The sequence below is a fragment of the Lichenostomus cassidix genome, chromosome 6 (genome assembly GCF_008360975.1).
Source record: "Lichenostomus cassidix isolate B80296 chromosome 6, HeHo_3.0, whole genome shotgun sequence".
Lineage (NCBI taxonomy): Eukaryota > Metazoa > Chordata > Aves > Passeriformes > Meliphagidae > Lichenostomus > Lichenostomus cassidix.
Genome location: NC_139487.1, coordinates 31,340,544 through 31,363,489, shown reverse-complemented (window position 1 = coordinate 31,363,489; position 22,946 = coordinate 31,340,544). Strand labels below are relative to the sequence as shown.

The 22,946-nt window shown below is 41.2% G+C and overlaps 1 protein-coding gene and 1 long non-coding RNA gene across 2 annotated transcripts; both read right to left on the bottom strand.

Annotated features, from left to right (window-relative positions):
- Positions 1-1,328: 1,328 nt before the first annotated feature.
- LOC146435608 (uncharacterized) lies at positions 1,329-3,091 on the bottom strand. The gene is made up of 2 exons (XR_014853091.1): positions 2,094-3,091; positions 1,329-1,858 (listed from the first exon to the last, which is right to left on the bottom strand). It is a non-coding gene; the product is annotated as an uncharacterized LOC146435608 (long non-coding RNA).
- Positions 3,092-4,671: 1,580 nt separating this feature from the next.
- Positions 4,672-22,608, bottom strand: SUPV3L1 (Suv3 like RNA helicase). The gene is made up of 15 exons (XM_085064326.1): positions 22,331-22,608; positions 17,572-17,649; positions 17,211-17,318; positions 15,492-15,606; positions 14,775-14,943; positions 13,213-13,324; positions 12,830-12,907; positions 11,672-11,763; positions 11,084-11,264; positions 10,579-10,672; positions 9,696-9,915; positions 9,244-9,324; positions 7,590-7,766; positions 5,866-6,014; positions 4,672-5,483 (listed from the first exon to the last, which is right to left on the bottom strand). The coding sequence occupies exons 1-15, from the start codon at positions 22,572-22,574 to the stop codon at positions 4,988-4,990; spliced, it is 2,394 nt and encodes a 797-aa protein (XP_084920452.1). The 5' UTR covers positions 22,575-22,608; the 3' UTR covers positions 4,672-4,987.
- Between the last annotated feature and the right edge of the window lie 338 nt (positions 22,609-22,946).

Below are 22,946 nucleotides of genomic sequence, written 5' to 3'. Positions count from 1 at the left end.
CGCTTCATTCCAGGGGCTGACAGGCTCCCACCACTGCTGCGTGCAGCAGAGCTCTGCCGGGAATCTGGAAAGTCAGAGAGGGTTTTAGGAGGTTTCTTCCCTCTGCTCAGCACTCCTACTTGTGAGACAAGCTCTTCTGCATGAATTAACTCCACTCTAGTTCTGCACAGTGCACCCTTATCTGCAGCTTTGTACCAATTAAGCTTCAGCTGTGTAAAAGAGCAAAGAGACACACAGACCCCTGCCCCCAGCTGGAAATACCTCTTGTGCAATTCCCAACAGAGGTTTTGGACTGATCCTTCTCCCAAAGTTTCAGACCAGTGAAGATCCTCAGTACTGCAAAACCTGGGGAGGGGACAGATTTACCGGGCAGGCACCAGTGTGGGTATCAGATTGCCTCACTGGAAAGATGCCTTTAACTGGCAGAACAGAGCACCTACAGCAAGAGCAGCTTCTTTACACCATCAGAATTTGGCACAGCCTTAAACCATTACTCTCAAATTCATTCTGAATACACAAGTATTTCCACGATTTTGTCATTGTATCAAGTGATATGGACTATGGAAACGTCATCCAAAGAAAACTGTGAAAAGCTGACACAAAGGAGAGGGGATAAAAAAAGTTACATTCTCATGAGGTAACTAGAGACTCAAGCTACACCTACACGCAGTGTGTTTCCCCTCCACCTTAAGTTCAGCTGAACTGAGCACAGTTACTGCAAACAACTGTCACCCTAAATTTTGCAGAACAAGATAATAATTTAAAATTATTTCTGTAGATTAGAAAAACAGCAAGGGGAGAAGAGGAAAGGGGGAGGGGAGTGCCAAGTAATGTGAGGAAACACAAAGAACTACTGAGCAGCAGAAAATTGACTAGAGATCCAGAGAAGGGCAGAGGTAGCCAGTCAGTAGAAAGGATGTCTGGCTACATCAATTCATAGCCTACAGTGGACCCAACAATCTCATGCTATTGTAAAAAAAGTGCAACTGATCATCATGGGCTGTATACACAGGAGTATAATCCACAGACACACAAACCAACACTCAACTCCATACTCAGCACCAGTCTCAGAAAGAGGACTCTGCCCATTCCTGTCAGCTACAGCACGTCAAGAAGGCAAGGGTCAGAAGGAGTTAGCTCTGCTGAACATCAAGAGTAGTCACAAGTCACGTGTTTTCAGCTTCTGATCACTAGGAAAGACTGAAAGAGCTGAGAGAGAGGAACTCCCTCTGCAGAGACAAATTATACAGAACCTCTGCTAGGAAAGGTCTTTTTCTTTTTTTCTTCTTCCTGCCTTGCATCAGGGATGAGCTCTGGACACTGGGAGATCTTGCCAGCTCCATTTATTTTCCATTATTCTAGAACAAGAGTAAAGCAGACAGAGTGGCTGAGCAGTCCATAAATAGGGCTTGTTCTAAAATTAGGCCTTTGATCTTCGAGAGAAAGAGAGAAGAAAGAAGAAAATAAGCCACACTACCAGCCAGAAAGCACGGTTCACTTCTCCTCTATTCATCTTTTAATAACTGCTGGCTCGTTAAGTCAGACACTGACTCCCAAAGTGACTGTCTCTCTCCTCATTGTTTACCCATGCCATCCGAGTCACAACCCCTCTGGCCAGCAAAATTGAAAACATCACCTTTCAAGCTCCATCCCACTTTGATCCAGAGCTCATTGTGTCTGTAATACAGTAGATTTATTTTTCATTCTCTCCTTTCTTTCTCTGACGGACGCCACTGGAAAAGGGTCTCAAAGATCTGAATGTTCCTAAACTGGCAGCAGGCTCTGTGAAATACCTGACGTGTCAGAATCACTGTGTAACTTGTTCACTCATCCCTGGTGCATCCCAGCTTCCATCAGGCTGTTGTGCAAGAAAAGACAAGACATTATCTCATTTCCACACAGACAGTGGTTCAATGCAACAGGGACCCAACACCCAGAAGTATTACAGCCATTTTGTAAATATCCTGGCTGGGACTGGGGAACCAATCCGGGCCCAAGTGAACAGATCAGCTCCAATTGCATGTAGCTTGGAGGCTTGAGGCAATGTTTTTCCCCTTTGTTAGTGCTGCACCCAATAAAAGTTATTCACAAACCTTCCCTCCCCACTTTGCAACACGACTTCTCTACTTTCTTCTCCTGCAGTTCTGTATCCAAACCCCATCTCAAGGCACAATGGAGAATCCTGAAGAGTCTGGTACTCATCTGCCTCCCACAGCCTTGCAGTCAAAGGCCTGCAGAGAAAAGGAGCTCACAGCTACAATGGGGAAAGTCACAAATATGTCTTGAGTACATCAGCTAAATATGCTCCAGTTGCCTCCAGAAAGATGTACCATTTCAATAAGCATTTTATTGCAAGATAAACTCATCTATCTTTGGTGAGGTGTCAAAGGCAGTGGCAATGTTGGCTGCTGAATTTGAACAAGGAGACAGTGGACAAGGCTACCAGTGAGTCATCAGGTGAAATCCTTCTTTGTTATAGCTTATGATTCCAAGACCAACCCTTACACACATTCCCCCTTCCCTGCAATAGCAGCAGGTTCATTCCCCATTGTATTCCCACAAGTTCATCAAAGCTCAGAACAGAAAAGAGTCCCCATTTTCTTCCTGCACATGCTCCTCCTAGGGTAACATCAGGATGCAAAGTGAGGCAGAACACCTGAGGGGACTGACTGGAAAAAACAGAAAAGATGGAAACAGCACAGACAGAACAGAGCATGCTGGCTTAAGAGACAGAAAGATTTTACCAAACAGTGCTGTTACAATTAGCATTTAAGATTTGAAGGGCAGCAAATAAACAATTAATTAATAAACTTTCAAAGATCTCTAATTTGAATGCCTGAAATTAATCTGTAAATCTGAACACCTGAAATAATTTTTGCAAATGTGACTCCAGATCAAGTGAACAGTGTTGTTGCTTAAAAATAAATCTTCAGCACAACCCCACAAGGCAGATTAAAAATGAATAGCTGAGGTACCTCTGCACCACACCAGTCCAGATTGTACCACATGGGACCAATTTGGCAGCCATTCTAATGGGAGTCAATGACAGCCACACCATTAGCTCCAAAGAAAAGAAAACTTTCATAAAGTCAGCCTGAATAAACTTCAGAGTTTATTCAGGAAACGCCTGAATAAACTTCAGAGCTTCTAAAACAGTTACTATGGAGTCACTATGGAAACAAGCAATGAGTTACGCAAAGTGCTAATCTCAGCAAAATACAAAAAAGAATGCTTATAGTCATTTAGCTTCTTCATTGCAAGGCTTGGTGTTGAAACACAAGGCTGGCTTACACCCTGAAGTCCCAGACACTCTTTCCTTGCTCAAAAATATATGCTAGTACTCATTTTAGTGAATGATTAAAGGATAAATTCAGCCTAACAGACTAGAAGCAGAGCACTATAGCAATGTGGGTCTCCTGCAACCCAACCTCACACACACTGGGCACAGAAAATAGAGTTGCTCATGGTGGACAACCAAGGTGGTTTCCAACAGTGGCTTGCAGATCCAGCACGAAGTGTGCAGCCCCAGGGGTAAGCAGGACAATGCATGCAGTCAAAATGTGCCTGCAGGCTGAAGCAACTACCACTTCCCTTCCAGTGAGTGCCAAGGAACAAGGAGGCAATTGATACCACTCCATCACAAAACCCACATCACACACACTGTGTGAATAGTAGCAAATGGAACACATTTGTAAGGGTTAATGCAAGCTTGAACTCTCTGTGCAAGTCGTGCTGCTGTTCAGCAGGACTCTGAGAAAGCAAAGCTGAATTACTCATCCGCAAAGCAGAAAATCCACAGTGCTCACATGGCCATTGCCACACACATTGAGCTGCTTGTTTTTTCTTGGGGGAGGCAAAAAAAGATGTGGCTTTGCAGGGGAAGAGCCTAAAACTTTCTCTTCCACCAGTCCTGTACTGAAACCAGAAGGAGACCATGTGGACTAGAAACATTTACGCACTCCTTGCTTTTTAGTAAACAATGAGGAAGGAGTACATGAACTACGCTGAAAACAGCTGTTAAAAATTTTTTCAAACTGCAGCAGATTTGTTTCTGAACACCAGCATAAAGGATTGATACCAGGAGAAAGTAAAGGGGATTCAGAGCAAACTTTCACCCTGCAGATATACACAGCTGATCATTTCAGGAAGGCAAGTATTTGACAGCAAAACTCAACCTGGATTTTAAAGGTTTCCCAACACTAACACAAGCAGGATCCATGCACTTGTACACAGCCAACCTCAGATATATGGTCAGTGTACTATTATTCTCCTCAGGCAGCCCAGCAACATGTCCAAGTGCTGAAACCCATTTCTGTAAATACACAGCAGATTCAGAATCTGATTCTTTCCTCTCTCCAGTACCCATACTGGGAGCTCAAAAGCACACCTTAAAGCTGCTCACATGGAAAACAAACCACACAGCATCAGTAATTACCCCTCAGATTATAGACCTGAAATTTACTCAAAAATTCTTGTGGTCAGAATTCCATCATTCCCCAGTGTATTACCACAAATACTTTTCACCTCCTTCCACATTTTCACAGAACACAAAGGTTAGAGGCACATGATTCCTATCACCATTCTGAGCCAATTTTGTTCCAGGCTGTTCATTACTTGTTTGTGATCTGTTAAATTGCCGTTTGGGAAGGGGTGGAATGAGTAGCTAATTCATTACTAGTGAAATATTTGACATTTATTGATGAGAGGATATCTTGCAAGAAGACACCAAGTTCCAATTTTCACATAGCAGGAGATCATACACTTTTGCTGAACACCATGATTGAAAGAGTGTACAGCTGAGTGGTAAAAGCAAACTTACGGCCTCAGAGCTTCTAAGAGTCCATTTCTCTGAGTGCTTCACATTACCGGTCACAGGAGAAGGAAAAACATCAAGGAGCTGCAGCAGTGTAAACATGAAATGCCAAAGAAGTTATTAAAATAGTATTTTATTTTATGAATAGAAACTAAACAGAATTAGGACATGGTTCTATTTTTTCTTTTTCCCTATTTCCTTTGAACTATGCTGATCACGTCTTTTTGAACCAAAGCCAGATCTACCATTCCTGTGCTGATCCTGCCACTCACTCTCCAGCTGTCTCAGCATTTCCTGTGTCAGAAGTCCTTCCTGCAGCAATCTGTTGGCAAGAGATCCACGTCCATAGCTTTTCAGATCCTCCTGCCTGATACTAGGCCGAGAGGGTCGCAAATTCTTTGCTCTTCTTAGTCCTGCAGACTCCACTGCAACAGACAGTGCCTCTGTGGAGGCTGCACCGTGACGATCTGAAACCACCCTGGCATCCTTCTTAGTCCTTGAAAGAGGAAAGTCTTCCGACACAACTTCAGCTGTGCCAGGAGCAGCTGCAGACTGGGATGCTCGGATCAGCTTTGTGATGTTGCAGACACCAATTTGTATAATGTCATCTAGTTTTTTCTGAATATCCCTTACAAGGACAGCATCAGGGAACATATCCATGAAGCGGTAACTGAAGAAAAGCGAAAGAACAGCAAAAGAACACACAATTAAACCTTCTCACTGGGACAAAAATGGGATATATAATAAGTAAAAAAAAAAAATTTATTACATGTTGCATGGGAATGTCACCATATTTTAATTTACATTTCAGCTGCTCCAGTCCAGCATCACCTTGTTTCTACCCTTCTCTTTCTGTCAGTCACGAACTTCTCTCCGCAGAACTCACTCCCTCCACATTGCTACACTTGCATGTGTCAAGATTCTCTAAAGGGCCAAAGGACCCCATCCTGCATCACACCCATATGGACTTAAAGACACTGTGCTTCTAGGACTGTAAGTCATAAATATTAGGGCAAAAATTAAAAAACAGTTTTCAAGCACAAAGACAATACCTTAACCACAGATAGAGGTCAAAAACATCATGCACAGCTTCAAGGTGTACAAGTTCTTTGATATTTTTTGGAACAGCTAAGGGCCACTTGGTGTGCCGGCAGAGCCAGTCGAACGTCAGAGGCTCATTTTTACTGAACTGTCGTGCAAACTGAAAAACAAGTATATTCAGTGAAGTGCTCAGTTAGTCAGGAAAGAAGAAATCCCCAAAGAGTTAAATTCCCTGGAGTCTGTATACATAGAATACTCCAGAAAATACCTGCTTTGTTTTACACAATCCAAATGCCACACATTCTTTTACTTAATTACTCAACACAGGAGTCACCTCTCCTTTCCAGGGCCTCATTAACACAATTTGTCCACAGGCCATGCAGAGAGTTAAGCAACAAAAGCACAGAGCTGTCCAGAAAAACGTAACACTGAAGGCATTTGATTTCATCTAGCAAAGCAGATGGACTTTGTGTCTTTTTTAATCCTCCTCTCCCCATTTGGTTAATTATCTTGTTTCAAAGTCGCCACGCTTTAGAGCATCAAATGTATTCCCTGGTTCAGGAAACACACTAGTCACAACCCAAACAGATTAATCTGCACAAAAAATCCACCCTTCTGAAACCCAGACCCTCTGCTCTTTGACTAAGAGAAAAACAAGTCAAGTAAGATTTAAATCTGAGTTTTCAAGAGCACTGATGACTTGGAACAACTGCTTTTTAACAGGCTGATACTAGAAGTGTGGTTTGACCAAGGAATGGGGCTTAAAAATTCACACAGCATTCAGAACAGCCTTCCTCTCTCTAACACCACGTTACACCCCTCTACACCTTCATTACTTGGAATCCAAATGCTCAGCATTTTCTTAGTCAGGCTCTTTTTTCAACTCTTTAATCAATTACTGATTTTTTAAAGAAGCTTTTTACCCATTTTTGAAAAGCAGGGTTCTAATATTTGTAACATGAGGGTACCACATCAGTTTCATTTTTATACTATTTCATTAAAAAAGTTTAACGCGGTTTCTAAAAAGGGAACAATGGCAATGCTGTCTAATAAAGTAACAGTCCCAAAGGACATTATAATTCATCCTCAAAAACTGAGAAATCAGCTGACTCCAAATTCCCCCAAATAATTATTCTGGGGGCACAGCAAAAAACAATTCATCCAGGCCTGAAAAGTGCAGTGACATAATTCTGAGAGCAACGTACAGCTCTGTGTTTTCTGAGATTTTAATTCTGTGTAACTGTGTTAAAACATCAGCAGTCACCCTTAATCCGACATTCTCTTCTTTTATTAACAACACCCTGAAGGAGCAGTAACTTGGTTCTTAATGACTACTTTTAGGAACACTGTAGTGCAAAGCTTAAAAGTACACAAGTGACTAGGGAACACAACTCTCATCTCTCCCAGTTCAGAGCTCACATACAAGGACAAGTGGCAGGATTTTCTGAGGCAAACAGCACAAAAGCTATCCAAAACTTTCATTTACACCACAAGAACCAGCTTTCAGAAGTTAAAAGCCTTGGTCAATAAAAATAGTGAAGAATTCAATTAGGAAAAAATACATGTCCAGCCATTTTATATATTTTATACTACCTGTAAGCATTTTAAGAACGGTCTCGAATGATCTGATGGCAAAACCCACAACAAATATAGCAGCTAGATACAGTCCCAGTGCACCAAGACCCTCTTGGTCCAATATAAACACCACGCTTTTTGAGGGAAAAAAATAGCTGACCTTCAACAAAGTAGTACAAACAAAAGGCTCTTTTCTGTTCAAGGGTGCAGTGCAGAAGACATATCGTGATCGCAGATTTAGTGGAATGTGCTGAATCATATCTGCTAGAAATTTAAAGTCATCAATATTGCAGACAAAGTACATCCCATCGACTTGTGAAAGGCTCACAAAAATATCCTGTGAAAATAAAACCAAATGAAAGAATGTTATTACAGGACAGAGTTGTTAAACTTTGTATTACCAGACAAAGTAATTATTCAGAGTTTAAATGCTAGTTATACTAAAAGAACAATTAAAAACCATGAAATTTGACTACAGTAATAAAAAAGGGGGCAGGGAAGCTACCCCTGCCCTTTTAGCAGAACTTGAATTAAATACTCCAACACAGGATCAGAGGAGAAGACAGAACACACTACACTTAAACATTTTCAATTAGTCTCTGAAATCACAAAGTTCTGGAAGGGTACATTTTAGTTTCAAAGAACAACATCACAGAAACCAGTTACCACTATGTTTAGAAGTTTCTCCAGGTTTGTCACTTGGCATGACCCAAAAAGCTAATTTTACAACACAAAATTCAGTAATTGAGGTATTTTTAGCTCAATGTCAGGATCAGATCTATTTTAGAAAGAAAGAAAATGCAAGCTAAATACAGTATTCCAAGTGAGGAGCTCAAAGAAAACATGAGACATACTCAAGGTTTGGAGAAATCAAAGATGCAGTGCACCCTGCAGGGGGAATTTTATGGGCCCCCAAAGTTATTTCTCTAGTGTAAATCTTTGAAAGATTTTTTTAAAAGCATCTTTAAAGAAACACTGAGCTTTTTAATTAAATATGTGACTAAATATTTAAGACACCAAAAACAACACAAGGTTTTTATCTTAATACTCCTATGCTAGCCCAGAAATTACTAATTTTAAAATTTTAAAGATGTGCTGTTACACTACCAGCCTAAGTTCTCCAGGAGGTCTCCAGGTATAATCTTTTACCTCGAGGTTAGAAATATACATTTTGCTACATAATAGCACATTAGCAGAGAACAATAACGCACATTTAAAACCGTGAAAGCTGCCAAGAATTTCTGTTTACTAAAAGCTGGGATGCTGTTCTTTAAATACAGTATTGGAAGCTTAACTTCTACTTTAAAATGCTTAGGCACATCCAAAGGAACTAGTATCTAAAGAGGAGATCAAATTGGTCCCAAAAAATCCGTTTTCCAACAGTTACAGACTGTTTTACCACAAAATCCACAGAAACATGAAAAAAACCCGAGGTTTTTCTCAAATATGTGGAAATCTGACACGACCAGCCTAGTTTCCCAAATATTTTCAAATAATTTATCTAAATTTCAATCTCTAATATCTTCAGCCTCAGACCAAAATGTCTACATTTATAATTCAGAAGAGCTGGAATGAAAAAGCTGCTGCACAGTGTTAAACGTGTAGAAATACCGACACATTTTAACAACTTTCAAGTTTATTGTAACACAGAAAAGTTAAGCATCCTAAACCTATCTGCAGTCACAGCTATGGTAGAGAGAAGAATCGAACTGATAAAAAATACACATAAGGCTGTCTGTCAGGTTTCCAAAGTGCACGTTTGTACAAATGTTGCTTCATTTTTAAAGCAGAACCTAATATTTTATCACTCTTACAATTAAGTTGGACAGAGTGGCATCAGGAAGATGATAAGCAAACATTTCTATCTGCTCAGGAGTAGGATGCAGGCCAGCTGCCTAAATGGAAAATAAAGAAAAAAACTTTCATTAATTCTCAATATTGTTTTAAAGTTAATGCACCAGAAACAACATATTGAAAGACAAAATCAAGAAACCAAAGCACCCTGCAGACTCCAGTTTATTTAGCACACTTATCTGAAACTAAAGAACTTTTGTGCTTGAGCTTTTAACTCTCACAAGAGCAGCTTCAATATAAAAGCAACACGGCAAGTCTTCAGATGGGACATATATCCAAAGTCCCTCTGGCACAACACAACCCATTTTTATTACTAAATAGGAAACAGACACAAGGAAAAATAATTTGGGATCCAAACATCATAAATCAGCCCCAGAGCACATCTGTACAAACCGGGTAGTGAGGTTCTCACCTTCACAGGGGGCACAGCATCACTCAGAATTTCTTTCAGCTGCGCAAGGTCATCGCGATGCATTGTGGTGACTTCTCCCTGTTTGAAGGAGGAGCCAAAACGCCCAGCTCTGCCTGCAATTTGGAGAGCCTGGGAGGTGGTGATGGAGTCTATTTCTTTCTCTCCCTTCTCATTGACAGTTGGCTTTACTATAGAGTTAAAAATTATTCTTCTTATACACCTGAAACATTTGATCAAAAAAAAAAAAAAGAGGAATCCTTTTTTGCAAATTAGTTTCAATATGAAGAATTAAAGATTTCGGGGTTTTTTTATAACCTTTTTTCTCCTCTATAAATTAAGGTATCACAAATACTACTTATGGACACAGTATATTTCAAAGGGCAGGATAAGACTACTGGCCAGTTGCAGGAGAGTCATTATGCCTGCACACACCAACCATGTCCTAATAAGGTCCCAATCCATTCATCATCACCTGCCTCAGCAGTTTGTAGCAATGTGACTGCATCTCCTTGACGAATGAAATACACCTGAAACCAGGCTGAATTTGCTCTATATTTCAGAAATGCAAGAGACTGGTAATTGTGACAATGTAACACATTTGACTCCAGTTGATCCAGTAGGCACTGTCCTCCACTGCCAACTATCACACTGAATTAGGCCAAGGGAGCCATTTAGTTCTTGGAATCAGTTTTAAAATTAAAGCTTAGTTCTGCCTAACCAAACTGCTTGCTACTTCACAACTGAAGTGTATGTACTGTGTTGTCTAGACACAGCAGATATTTAGCAGAGTTAATCAGACTGGGGAGATAAAAAGCAAGGAAATTAATGTGGCCATCACACCCGAAGAAAAATAAAAGTACCAAAACCTGCTGCAAGTACTTACAAATTGAGTCCCATTCCAATTGCATCTGTAGCAACTAAAATTTTGCATGGATCATCAGGATCATTGAATTTCTTTGCCTGTTCAAGCTTTGTTCCTAAAACAGAATGACAGAACACTTCACATAGCAAACTTCATACAAAATAAAGACAATGCATCACTCATCCCAATGTCATTATAATAGGCTGAGAAAAAAAAAAATTGTATTTGGCTGCTGTTGGGGGGAGGGGGCAGGAGGGATTTAAATCATTCCCAGAGCTGTGGATAGACCTCATTTAATTATATCTATCTGAAGATCAAAATTAAGTACATAATAAAGGTCTAATCCCAAGATTAAAACACCAGTCAAGGAAAGTGGATTACTTTCTCCAGCTATACAGAGAAGCAAAACTAGGAATCTTGCACTGCTTTATTTTAAAATAAAGAAAGAAGTACAAGAGGTTTTTTCCCCAAGAAAAGCATCAAGAAGCAGAACATTCCCTTAACAATAAAAGCAAGAGTGCTTTACCTGGTGGCAGACTGCCGTATATGACAGCACATTCTAATCCTCTGGCTTCAATCTGTCGGCTGACAGAGTAAATGTCATTCTTACTGAAACAGACAATGCAGTCCCCAGGACGGAGGTTATCCAAGGACTCTAAGGCATAATCCAGCACAGTCAGAGGAGTCAGTCTCTTGTAGTTTCGGACCTAGAATCAAAGTTGTCAAAGATAGTGTATTTTTAAACTCAAACTCCAACATATGGGGAATAACTACCAACAGATCCTGTAAAGTCAGCAAACTTGAGAGCACCATGCCCTCCTGGCAGATCAGAACTGTAAAGAAAGTCCTTAAACAGCTGTACCAGCTGCAGCATCCCCTGAAGGCAACTCATCAAACCACTTACCTTCATTCAGAAAAAAGTCCCATTATTTAAAAAGAGAAAGAAAGAACTTTGCAACATCTTTGCTTTACAGAAATTGTGAAACATTTTAACAAGGGCTCTGGGAAGATAACTTTGATCAGCAATACCCCAAAAAGACCCTACTTTTTCTTTTCCTTTGTTTTACAGCAAAGAGAATCTGATGTTCTGTTCATATATCTCAGAATTACTTACTTCAACTTCCTCCCCTGTAGTGTACATGAGCTCTGTCACCAAGTCAATAGCAGCAGGTTCTCCACAAATATGGATTTCTTCTGCACAGAGGCCTGAACAAGGTCCAGTGAAATAAAAACCAAAATGTTACTTGTTTATATATAACAGTGGCTTTAGCTGACTCTTAGGGTATCCAAAAATTATATTTTGCTTGCTAAACACAATGAGGACTGTGTTTCACCTCCTTCAATGACCCAAACCAGCACCTAAAGCCTCTCCCGCAGTACACTATTCCTTAGAGCTGCTTTTGATCTCAGCAGCAGGCGATATTTGACAATTCACTAGCATGATAATCAGAGCAGTCAATACTTCACTGCACCGTCTTGGCCAAAACAAGAGGTACCATCAATCACCGAACAAACAGAGCAAAGCTTTGACTATGTTTCATTTACTACTAATGTTTTACTAACTCCCAAACCATAGCAGAACTGAGGAGTTTTGTTTTCTGCATGAATTCACCACTAATCCAGTCAGAACAGAAAAGGGAAAAATAGGAGGCAAAGGAAGTGCGACAAATCTGCTGAACTTAGAATCAAAAGCAAGGAAAGGATGGGCTGAGGGGGAATCAGATTCCAAACTTCTGTTCCAAATACAAGGAAAAATGTTTCAAAAATTCCTCTTGAAAAATTCTAAAATTACCAAAATGAGGATTTGTCTAAGAATACAACAGATTGATGCAGCTCTATAAATGAGCCGTTTGAAATTAACACAAAATGTATTTAAAGCTGCCATTCCTATATAGTATCTCTACATAAGGCAGTCTCTTGAAAACTACTATTGTTTTAATTGAACAGAAAAGCATACTTCTTGGAAATAACCAATGTGAAAGGACAGCATAATGTAGTAAAGATTCCTTATTATCCAAGGAAGGAAAAATAAAAGAGACATCTAAATAAATTTTTAAAAATCCGTTTGTTAAGTAAAATACGACAAGTAACTTGGAGTCATGCAGACAAATCTTTTGAGGCAGAGTATCTCTCTAACTTGCTCTGAGAAGACATGAGGAAAAAATACTTTTATTTTGCATCATGTATTGTAACCACTTATGAATATACCCACTGCTAAGCTTGAATTTCATGTGCCATTAAGCTAATTCATTGCCAACACCAACAAGCTCACCTAGGAGGGCTCTTGTCCAAGCCCAACCTCTGGCAGGATCTCTGATCATCTGAATTTCATCAATCACAGCAACTTCGTCTTAAAACAAAACAAAAAAAAAGAAAAGAAAAAAGAAAAATATGATGCATCAAGAAGAGCAACTAGAACAGCAGTACAAGACACAAAGGAACTCACAGGTTTTCCAACAAAAGGTTGCTCAAACCAACCTAATCCTCTACCACCAAAAAGCTATTCTAAGATGACCCAGGTTTCTTGAACTGCTCTCTTATAGTTCAGAAATTGTTCAATAAGAGTGAAAAAGAAGATCTCAGCTACTTTTGAGTCCAAGCAATAACACACATAACAACAGCACAGATAGGACTGGAACAATTACATGTACTTACAAGGTGTATTAGTGCTGCACATTTCAATGGTACAAGCAACATGAGGAGCTTGTCTGGCATCTTCATTGGCATACACTCGCTCTTCTCCTGTCACCAAGTCACATGGCACATTCTAAAGGCATTCAGAAATCACAAGTTGAGTTTCTTTAATATAAAAGAATCCCCTTTCCAAAGAGGACAAAATCAGTTTATTACAGCAGTTTCTATGACAGTATGATAGCAGCTATCCAGGAAATAACTACTCAGCCTTGAGAGACCTGTTGCCCTGTATTTAAGTCCTATCAGACTGAAGTTATAATGAAGAGGTAGTATTAGTAATTATATGCCTTCCCCTCTCCTGCAGGAGGTTTGATCTTCCCCTGAGCATTTCAGAGCTGTCACATCTGCCACAAAAGAACTGTTAGAAGAGCACAAGGGCACCATAAAGCATGGCCCATCAGTGAAGGAGCCCTGCAAGCTCTAGCCTGCTCCAGCTCCTTTGGCAACTGCCCTGCTGCCACCCTCACCTGCTGCCTTACACTCACACAGCAAGAGCTCATGAGGACCAGCTGTGAGAGACAGCTGCAGCCACCACCCTGCCAGTCCTACACTCCTCCGTGCTCCATCCATACCTACAGCCACCTGCAGAGCCATGCTGGAAGCCCTGTTTAAGTCTCAAGGGCCTAAATATGATCCACGAGCTGCCAAGTGAAAAGTTCTCACACACACTAAACACATGGGAGAAAAGTTCAGTAACCACTAGCAAGGAAGATCACTGCATGGTACCCAGAGTCAGTACGTAAATACATATGTGATACATTACAGGTATCTCCCAGGACAAGCCAATCTTTCTTATGTGCTGCCTGGATAGACTGATAGTAGAAATTACAAATTCTACATCAAAAAAAGAGGAATCACAACATCACTACTGTACATACACACTGTGCTGTATTAACGTGTGATATGTGGTTGTAATGCTTCAGAACTGGTCTGGTTCTGTGCAGCTGGAAACACACCAGTGAGTGAGTAGCCCCCAAAAAGATGCCATAAACAATAAAAAACACTAACAAAAATTTCCTCCAGGGACCTGATACAGGACACTGCTCTTCAACTCAATACATCTGAATCTGCAGAATTTTTCAAAGATGGTGAAGTGAAATACATTTAAACACTGAAGCAGAAGGTTGAGGGGAATTAAGCAAGGGTAAATTTTCATGTACAAGCTGTAATAAAGGTCATGGGTAGAAGGCAGCATGATCCCTATGCTGAAAAACCTAACAGTAGAACCTGGCTAACCTGGGGAGCAACAAATTACAGAAGAAGAGAAGCAGGTTACAGGGATGATTGCAAAGCATGTGCTTTGGGGACAGCACTGTTCTACTTGGGGAACTGATGATCCATTCTGCTCCTAAAGCAGAAATGCACAACTGGTTTCACATGAGCTGACACCACTGCAGAGCAAAGGCACCTGTTCAAGCAAAGGGCTTCAGAGACCTCCTGGGGCCACTACAGGACTTTACAGACATGCATTCATGAGACAGTTCCACTACTAAGGATGTTGGTAAGTAATATGACATACTGACAGCATCATTACTCTTTTGGAAGATCTCATGAGCCAGAAGTTTTAGAGGACCACAGTATATTCCAGATTTGGCTGATAAAAATCTCTGGATAGCATGGTACGTTTTTCCACTGTTTGTAGGACCAGCATGGAATATTATCTTTCTCTGAATAGCCCTGGCGTCTGGATACCTATAGCATAGACAAAAAAAAGCAGACATTGAACATTTCTCTGGATATTGATTCAGGAGAAACTGGAAATTGGCTTAAGTGCTTATTTATTAATAGATTGTAACGTGTGTTGAAAGCAGAAATATCAAGCTCTTAGAGACAGTATAAGGATGTTACTATCTCTTACACACTGATCTTCTAAATCATATAATGCTTTCAAAGATACAGAGTGAAATTCACACGTGTTCAAAATAATTCTCACTACTCCTCTATCTCTCTCTCCTTGAGTTTATTAATATTTTAATATTTTGATGTGCTATCTCCCAAACAAATGGTCAGAAAACAGCTTCCTGGAAAAGCCCCAACTCAGTGACTTTCATAGCTGATATAATCTTATTTTCTTTTTAATTCATTGTGATGTATCTTGTAAAAAGTGTAAGAGTTCCTGACACAAATTACTGTAAAAACAGAGAAACAGAACTGAAAATGTAGCATAATTACACTTAAGTCCACAGACTGTGAAATTCTATGACAGTAAGAAAACAGTGCAACCACTTCAGCACACTGACCAGTTGGGCGGCAGCCTCAAATCGCTGATCTTGCGCAGATCATCCATGCAGTCCAGCATTGGAAAGATCTGCTTTGCATGCCTCAGGAAAAATGGAAACAGATCATCCACGTGACCTGGAAGACAAACCCTTTTCAGAAAGTTTGCATGCTTGTCTGAGTATATACCTTCATAATAAACTTTGAAAAAAAATTTCTGCTACTTCCACCCCACACTTACATAATTCTTTCAATTTCTGGCTCTCTACAAAGTTCAATAATTATCTCAATGTCAGAAAGGGAAACTAACACAAGTACATGGACTCATTTAGCAATGTAATACAAACTCAATAATATGAAAAAACATATCTTATTTCAGTACATCCACTCCAGTCAGCCTACATGCCTAGGGAACTCCTAAACAAAATGAGAAACTGTGGAAAAGTTGGATGAGAAAGAGCCTTTCTGTCCTAAAGAAGATTTTAGCCTTTTCTGCCTAAATTCATGTGCTGCCTTGGAATAAAATAAAACAAAAAATTCTAAAGTGCCTTTATGAATAAACGGAGAAAAACAGACTTGCAGCTTCTCTATGCTATCAAGACTTAGGACGTTGGTTCCAAATTCTAAGTTTCCAGTCCCTAGGAAAGAAAATAAAAATGCTAAAATCAACTCAGAAGAGAAATCCAGGTTCACTCTTCTGAATGTTTGCATGGTAGACATGTGGCCTTAGAAGTTTTACTTCAGGTCCACACTCCTACTTGTTCAGTTCTCACAGAATTTCCAAGAACTATCTTGATCTAAAAAACTGTTATTATCAAACAACCACATACACAAGAGAAAGCAGTGGTTTGGGGTTTGTTGGGGTCTTATTATTTTGTTTTGGTTTTGGGGGGATGTTCTATTTTGGGGGGATGTTCTATTTTGGGGGTGGCTATTACTATTCAGTGAATTGTAATTATTGTGAAAATAAAGAAAACCCTGTAATATATTTAATTATCACCTTTGGACAAGCAAAACGAAAAAAAAGTCAGTATTTCTTATATGTGAGTTTTAAGGCATAACGTTCATATCTAACTAAAAAGAGTGGAAATCAGAAAATCCTATGGAACATTTTATGTACAAATAATAGAAAGAGACAATTTCCTAACATTGCCAACATTTAAAATCTACCCATTTACATTTTAAAATAAAACTAATGGCCTCTGTAACTTTTAAATTCCCATCATTAAAACACACACACACTATGCAGCTCAAGCCCTGGAAAAGGCTGGTTCTGCTGTTCCCAGCTGGCTTCAACTCCCAGTTAAGTGCTGATAATTACAACACAGGATGCACTAAGCAAGCAAACACACCTCTGTGAGTGCCACAGGGAAACAGAGCACTGTCACAAAGCTGTCCCTAACGCCACCTGGCCGGGAGAAAGCTCTCCAAGTGCCCCCTAGTGACTACTGGATTTTAAAGAGAGGAATAAACAGAACAGCTCTGCTTTCACTTCAGCCCTGAACAAATGCTGTAAAACAACAGGCTGCTTCTTGCTAACACCTTCACATCTTTCATTTCCACCTCAGAAGATTTAAGAACAGAACATTTCCTAGATGGGCACAGATGTTTCAGATAAGGAAGCAGGGATTTTTAATCTCTCTGACAGCACAATAGGGGGTCCACATGTACATAGGTAATTATACAGGTCAAAAACAAGGAAAAAATCCACATTTTATTTTACAAGCACACCAGATACTTGCCTGCACCACAGCATATATCATTGAGAATAATATGCAAATCAGCACTCACAGAACTGGATTCCATGATATACTTCCTAAAGCTTATAAATGCTTGGTGAAAGAGGCGAGCTGTAAAAAAAAAAATAAAAAAGGAATAAAATCAGAAAACTCTATTTGTAAACACCCAATAAAATACTAATGCAGTCCACTAAAAACCTATACCTTAATATAAGCTATTAAAAGTAAATATAAATGTTATTTAAACCAAGTGACAGAGACAACATAAACAAGCAGTGTTGTGATAAAAGATCACATCTAACACCACATCTAAATTAAAACAGATTTCACATTAAAATAATATAAACATAGAACGCTTTCTTACCATCTAATCCATTTTCTGCTCCTAGTCTTTGAATTTCTTTTCTTTTGTAGAACTTGTTTAAGTTTTTTAGAACTTCACCTGTAGAAAAAGAATAACTTATTTTTTTAGCTTCCTTAAAATTAAGTCACATTCTCCTGGCCCAAAGATCCTGGTTTATATTCTCCTTACTCTGGAGCGAGGGAATCGTTCCATGCTGAACAGACTCAAATGAATTCTCCCTAAATTAAATACAATCAATTATTGACATTGGGACTGTTGTGGAGAAGGACAATCTTCAACTGCAGCAGATTAAGAACTTCCACAAAGATGGCACCAGCCATGTCCACCTAGTACATGAAGATAAGAGCCTGCAGCCAACATGTCATGGAACAAACTAATTAATGTTTGGGGTAGGTTTTTGTTTGCTTTTAATCAGCACCTATCAGGAGGTTTTAATAGGAAAAGCAAATCTGCTTGAACTACTTGGTGACAGCTTTTAATAAACATCCTGGTATGTTCTTCCCTCCACCCTGATTCCGAGACAGACTTCTGCAGAAAGATCAGGCAAACCACACACAGTATTCCTTCCTTTTCTCAGGTTAAATAAAAGGAGGGAAGAAAAAAACTTAACAGTTTCTTCATACAGATCACAAATTAGTCAGCTTTGTTTGTATAAAATCCCTTATATTAATAATAAACTCTTTCCCTCCCCTAAAAGGCCGGTTCAGTTTGCAACAAAATTGTATTTACTCAGGTACATGCTGATTTTAGCTCATTAAATGTTCGTTAAATCACAGTGCAAAGAGATGTGTCCCCTCTCCACCTACAGCAAATCAGAAATTCACAAAAATCTAGCAAATATCATGAACACCTATTAATGAGATTACATTGTTCTTAAAACTCAAGTCTAGGAACCCTGCATTATAAATGGTTAGCAGTCATTAATGCAGCACACTCCTGGTGTCAGCTCAAGGCACTGGACACAGCATTGTCAAGCTCTGCTCTCTGCAACTAACTCCATAACTGTCTGACATGACATGGAAAGCTTCCCATGAGATAAACCTTGAATTACTGAAAGATTGCCTCTCTAAAAAACTGTAACAGAGATACTCCACTTGGCACAATGAAAATCACCAGGTGACAAGAATATGGCAAATTTAAATGCAAATCCCATACTCCATGCACAGCTACAGGAGACTATTAATGGATTAACTCACGTTCTGAAATGTTCCCAAAGGCAACCAAGCAAGGCTGTCAGCAGGATTACATTTCCTATGCAGGCATCCATACTGATCAGAAAATGTTTAGGGGCCCCAAAATTAAAGACAGATTGGAAAATAGTGCAGTTCAAGAAAGCACAGGGCCGAATTCTCCTCAGAGCATCCCTAAGAAATTTTAGCAACTAACACACCATCAGCCACATAGCTAAACTCACAACCCATTGGCCTTACAACAAGATTAAAAGGTCAGTGCCAAAACATGTTACTATCCAAAGCAACATGACACTGGGACCATGCAGCCCCACATCCAAGGTCATGATCCCTCCTAAGCACAAACACTTGTTAAGTAAGTAAATAAAAAGAAAATAAAGCTGGCATTGCAGCCCATGTGAGCTTAATCCAACTGCACATACAGGTAGCAATCGTGGTACACATTCAGGATATGTGTGTCCTGTCTCAACCACCACCGTTTCTTTCATTCACTCATGTTTTGAGATTTCCCTTTTTTTTACCATTTTCTCATTCTAGAACTGTGTTTTAGCGCTTACTCCTCAATTACTTTGACTTCTCAGCAGCATTTTTAAGGTTCTAGGTAAAAACACAGCCAGACTGCAGTTAAATTCAGAAATTATGCAGTTAGTCACCAACGTATCAGATTCATTTAGACGTTTCAACCCTGTTTGCAGGAAGACTTTTGAGTCATTTCCCTGTATCTCTGATGACAACAATCCATTGCAGGCAGGCTGTATGCTACCACTGGGGCAGCTGAACTGCTTTATTTTAGAATTCCTCCCCAGCTGTTAGACTCCCACTGTTCAGTTGAAGCAACCTTCAGCATCCAACTAACCCCCTTGTTGAGCCATCTCCTGTTTCTGCCACATGAATTACTGCCAATACCTGGTCTTTCCTGACTTGCATTTCCCACAGGTAAGCACAGCCCCATGGTCTGACAATTTAAGCCACAGAACTGACATTCAGTGACAACTGATACAGAAGATGTAGACACCAAAACTGAAAGCATTCATCAGCACTCACAGGGGTACACTTCCTATGAAGTCGTGGAAAACAGAAGTAGTGAATTAATTCCAGGTTTGTTATGAAGTTTTTTACAACTGGCTTTACAAAAGTAAGCTTCTAAAAAGTCTTTTGTCTTCCTAACATAGTTTGACTAGCGTGAAAACTATAATCACTCTCACTTGAGCAAGTAACAAGCTAACAGGATGATTCACACTGGAATTATGTTCACTAACAAAGTTTTTTCACAAGGTGTAACCAGAAAGTCCCTAAATACATATATTTGTTTCTTGAATCTAGTTCAGTGTTTGGCAGCAGAATCTGACAAAGCATCTTAATTTGAAGTATAAAAAAACAGGTGCATAATACTGTGTGTGGTCAGAATGTGAAGGGGGGAAGGAAGACTCTTTATTTAACTTTTAAAAATAGCAATTTTTTAACGAAGGTCTCGTTCAGTTTTCTCTCTAACATTATTTGGTTTCAAAATACCAATACTTTTTAAATACATTATTGTTTTTTCAAAATATTGCTAAAAGCAACAAAGAGAGCACTAGAGGCCAACAAGACAGATGAGCACCACACAGGTCACCTGGCTCCTATTCCTTGCCAGTCTCACATGGAAGAACTTTAGGCTAGCTGAAGTAGTTAATTTTCACCTGAAGGAGCATACATTTTAGAAAATTTGTTCTGTCTCAACAATTTAGCAGAAACCAAACAGAATCTGTACCTATTTTCCCCAGAGAATTGTAGTGTACCTTTGAATAAATCCAACAAAAACTGCTTCTCTAACAAATGCGACAACAGGTAATGTACAAGTAAGAAGCTATCATTCATATTTATTGGCACATGAGGAATGCACTATTCATATAAAAGACAAGTCTGACAACACAGATTTTTGCATAACAGCTGCTCAGGATTCTTCTTCCTGACTAGATTTTTTTTTTAGCTTTCAAGGCCAGGTATTGTTTTCTCCAAAGTTCTGATCAATTAAAATTACTTTCCCATGCCCCTATACTCTGGAGTTAATATAAATAATATGCCATCAGAACACTTTATTAGAAGAAGATACGAAAAAAAAGGTTTCCATTTACACTCTTAATGCTCTTGGATCAGCAAGCATCAAAGAATCAAGAACTTGTCTCTTATTTACCAAATCTTTAAAGAGATCATGGAGTCATAGAATCACAGAACTGGTTGGGTTGGAATGGAGCTTAGAGACCATCTCGTTCCAATCCCCGCCATGGGCAGGGACATCTTCCACTAGACCAGGTTGCTCCTAGCCCTATCCAGCCTGGCCCTGGACACTTCCAGGGATGTGTCCACATCCACAGCTGCTCTGGGCAACCTGTGCGAGGCTCTCGCCCCACTCCCAGGCAAGAATTTTTTCCTAATATCCTTGTCCTATCACTGAGCCCACTTTTGATCTATGCACACACAATCTCTTCTGTTTGCAACATCAATATTGGAGAAAACTATGCTTCTGAACTTCAGATACAGTTATGGTTCTGCAATGCACGATATTCCAGTTTAACTGTGGGACCTGCCCTAAGCCAAGCACCTTTACTCTGACCATGCCAAAACAGAGAATGGAGGAACCAGGCCAGCAGTGTTTCCTCCATACAGGGCACGACTACCGGCCCGAGTCAATCACAGAATATTCTGAGCTGGAAGGGACCCACAGGGATCATCAAAGCCCAACTCCTGGCCTTGGACAGGACAGTCCCACGAATCCCACCACATGCCTAGTAAAACCCCATCATCGGGGTGTTATCTCCCCAACAGCCTTTTTCCCACTTCACCTTCACGAGCAGCTACACCAGTGAGAGACCCTGCAGTGAAAGCCCCCCTGCTCTTAATGGGGGTGTCTTTCTGGGTCCGGGGAAGGACCCGAGAGCAGCAGGGCCCTCAGCACTCAGGAGGGTCATAAAATTACATAATCGATTAGGCTGGAAAAGACCTCTAAGATCATCTAGTTCAACCTATGCCTGAACACCACCTTGTAGACCAGAGCAGAGCACTGAGTGCCGTCACTCTTTCCTTAAACACCTCCAGAGATGGTGACTCCCCCATCTCCCTGGGCAAACCCTTCCAATGTTTAATCACTCCTCCTGTGAAGAAATTTCTCTTAATGTCCAACCTAAACCTCCCCTGGCAAAGCCTGAGACCATTTCCTCTTGTTCCGTTGCTGTTCCGTGGGAGCACAACCCCACCCCAGTGGCTGCACCCTCCTGTCAAGGAGTTGTAGAGAGAGGTGTCCCTTGAGCCTCCTCTCCTTCAGGCCAAGGCCGCCCCCCGTCATCTCCCTCAGCGCTCCTTATCAGATTAGCGCTCCAGCCCCTTCCTCAGCTCCGCTACCCTTCTCTGGACCCGCTCGAGCCCCTCAGTGTCCTTCCTGAACTGAGCAGCCCAGAGCTGGACACAGCGCTCGAGGCGCGGCCTCACCAGCCCGCCTGCGGCCCCGGCGGGCAGCGGGCGGGCGAGGCCTCCCGGTCGGTGCGTGAGGGTTCCCCGCCCGTCCCCTCACGATCCCGCCCGCCCGTACTCACCCTTGTCGAGGGGCCGCGTGAGCTCGGCGCCCACGTCTTCCTCGGCCGCGCCGCCGAGGCCGGGCTTCAGAGGCACGGGCACGAAGAGCGAGGTGTCGGGGGCGCGGGAGGCTCCGCCGTCCCCGGCGGAGGACGATGCCGAGGAGGCGGCGGGGCGCGCGCGGGGGATGCCGCCGCCATGCCGGAGCGCGAGCCCCGCGCGCGCCTGGAGCCGCCGCAGCAGCGGCCACGCGCAGCGACTCATCCGCGGACAAGGGCGGCGGCGCGCGGCCGGGGCGTCATCGCCGCGCGCCCGGCCCGCCCACCCGCGCGTGCGCGCCCTGCCGCCCCCCCCCGGCCCGGCAGGTGCCCTGAGGGAGGGGAGCGCCCATGGACCACAGAAGCGCCTCAGTGAGAACACAGCTGGTTTAATCGTTCCAACAGCAGCTCCGCGTGTTCGCGCCCCGCTCCTTACACATGGTTGCACAATCTGAGGCTGCTTAAGTACAATCAAGTTGTTCAAAATCATCGTTCCCAGGTTTACGACATGCAAGTGACCATGAAAATATTTGGCTTTTTTTTTTTTCACTTTATTCTTTTAAGTTTCTGAACAGGCACTTACATGAGGGAGTTGGAT

Bases quoted from the DNA above. Each gene is read 5' to 3' on its own strand.
- SUPV3L1 (XM_085064326.1), bottom strand. From the start codon at position 22,574: ATGAGTCGCTGCGCGTGGCCGCTGCTGCGGCGGCTCCAGGCGCGCGCG. The intron at 15,607-17,210 runs GCAAGTATCTGG...TTTGTCTTCCAG, and splicing joins TGATATATGCTGTGGTGCAG to GTCACGTGGATGATCTGTTT. The intron at 10,673-11,083 runs GTAAAGCACTCT...ATTCTGTTTTAG, and splicing joins ATACGGCAGTCTGCCACCAG to GAACAAAGCTTGAACAGGCA.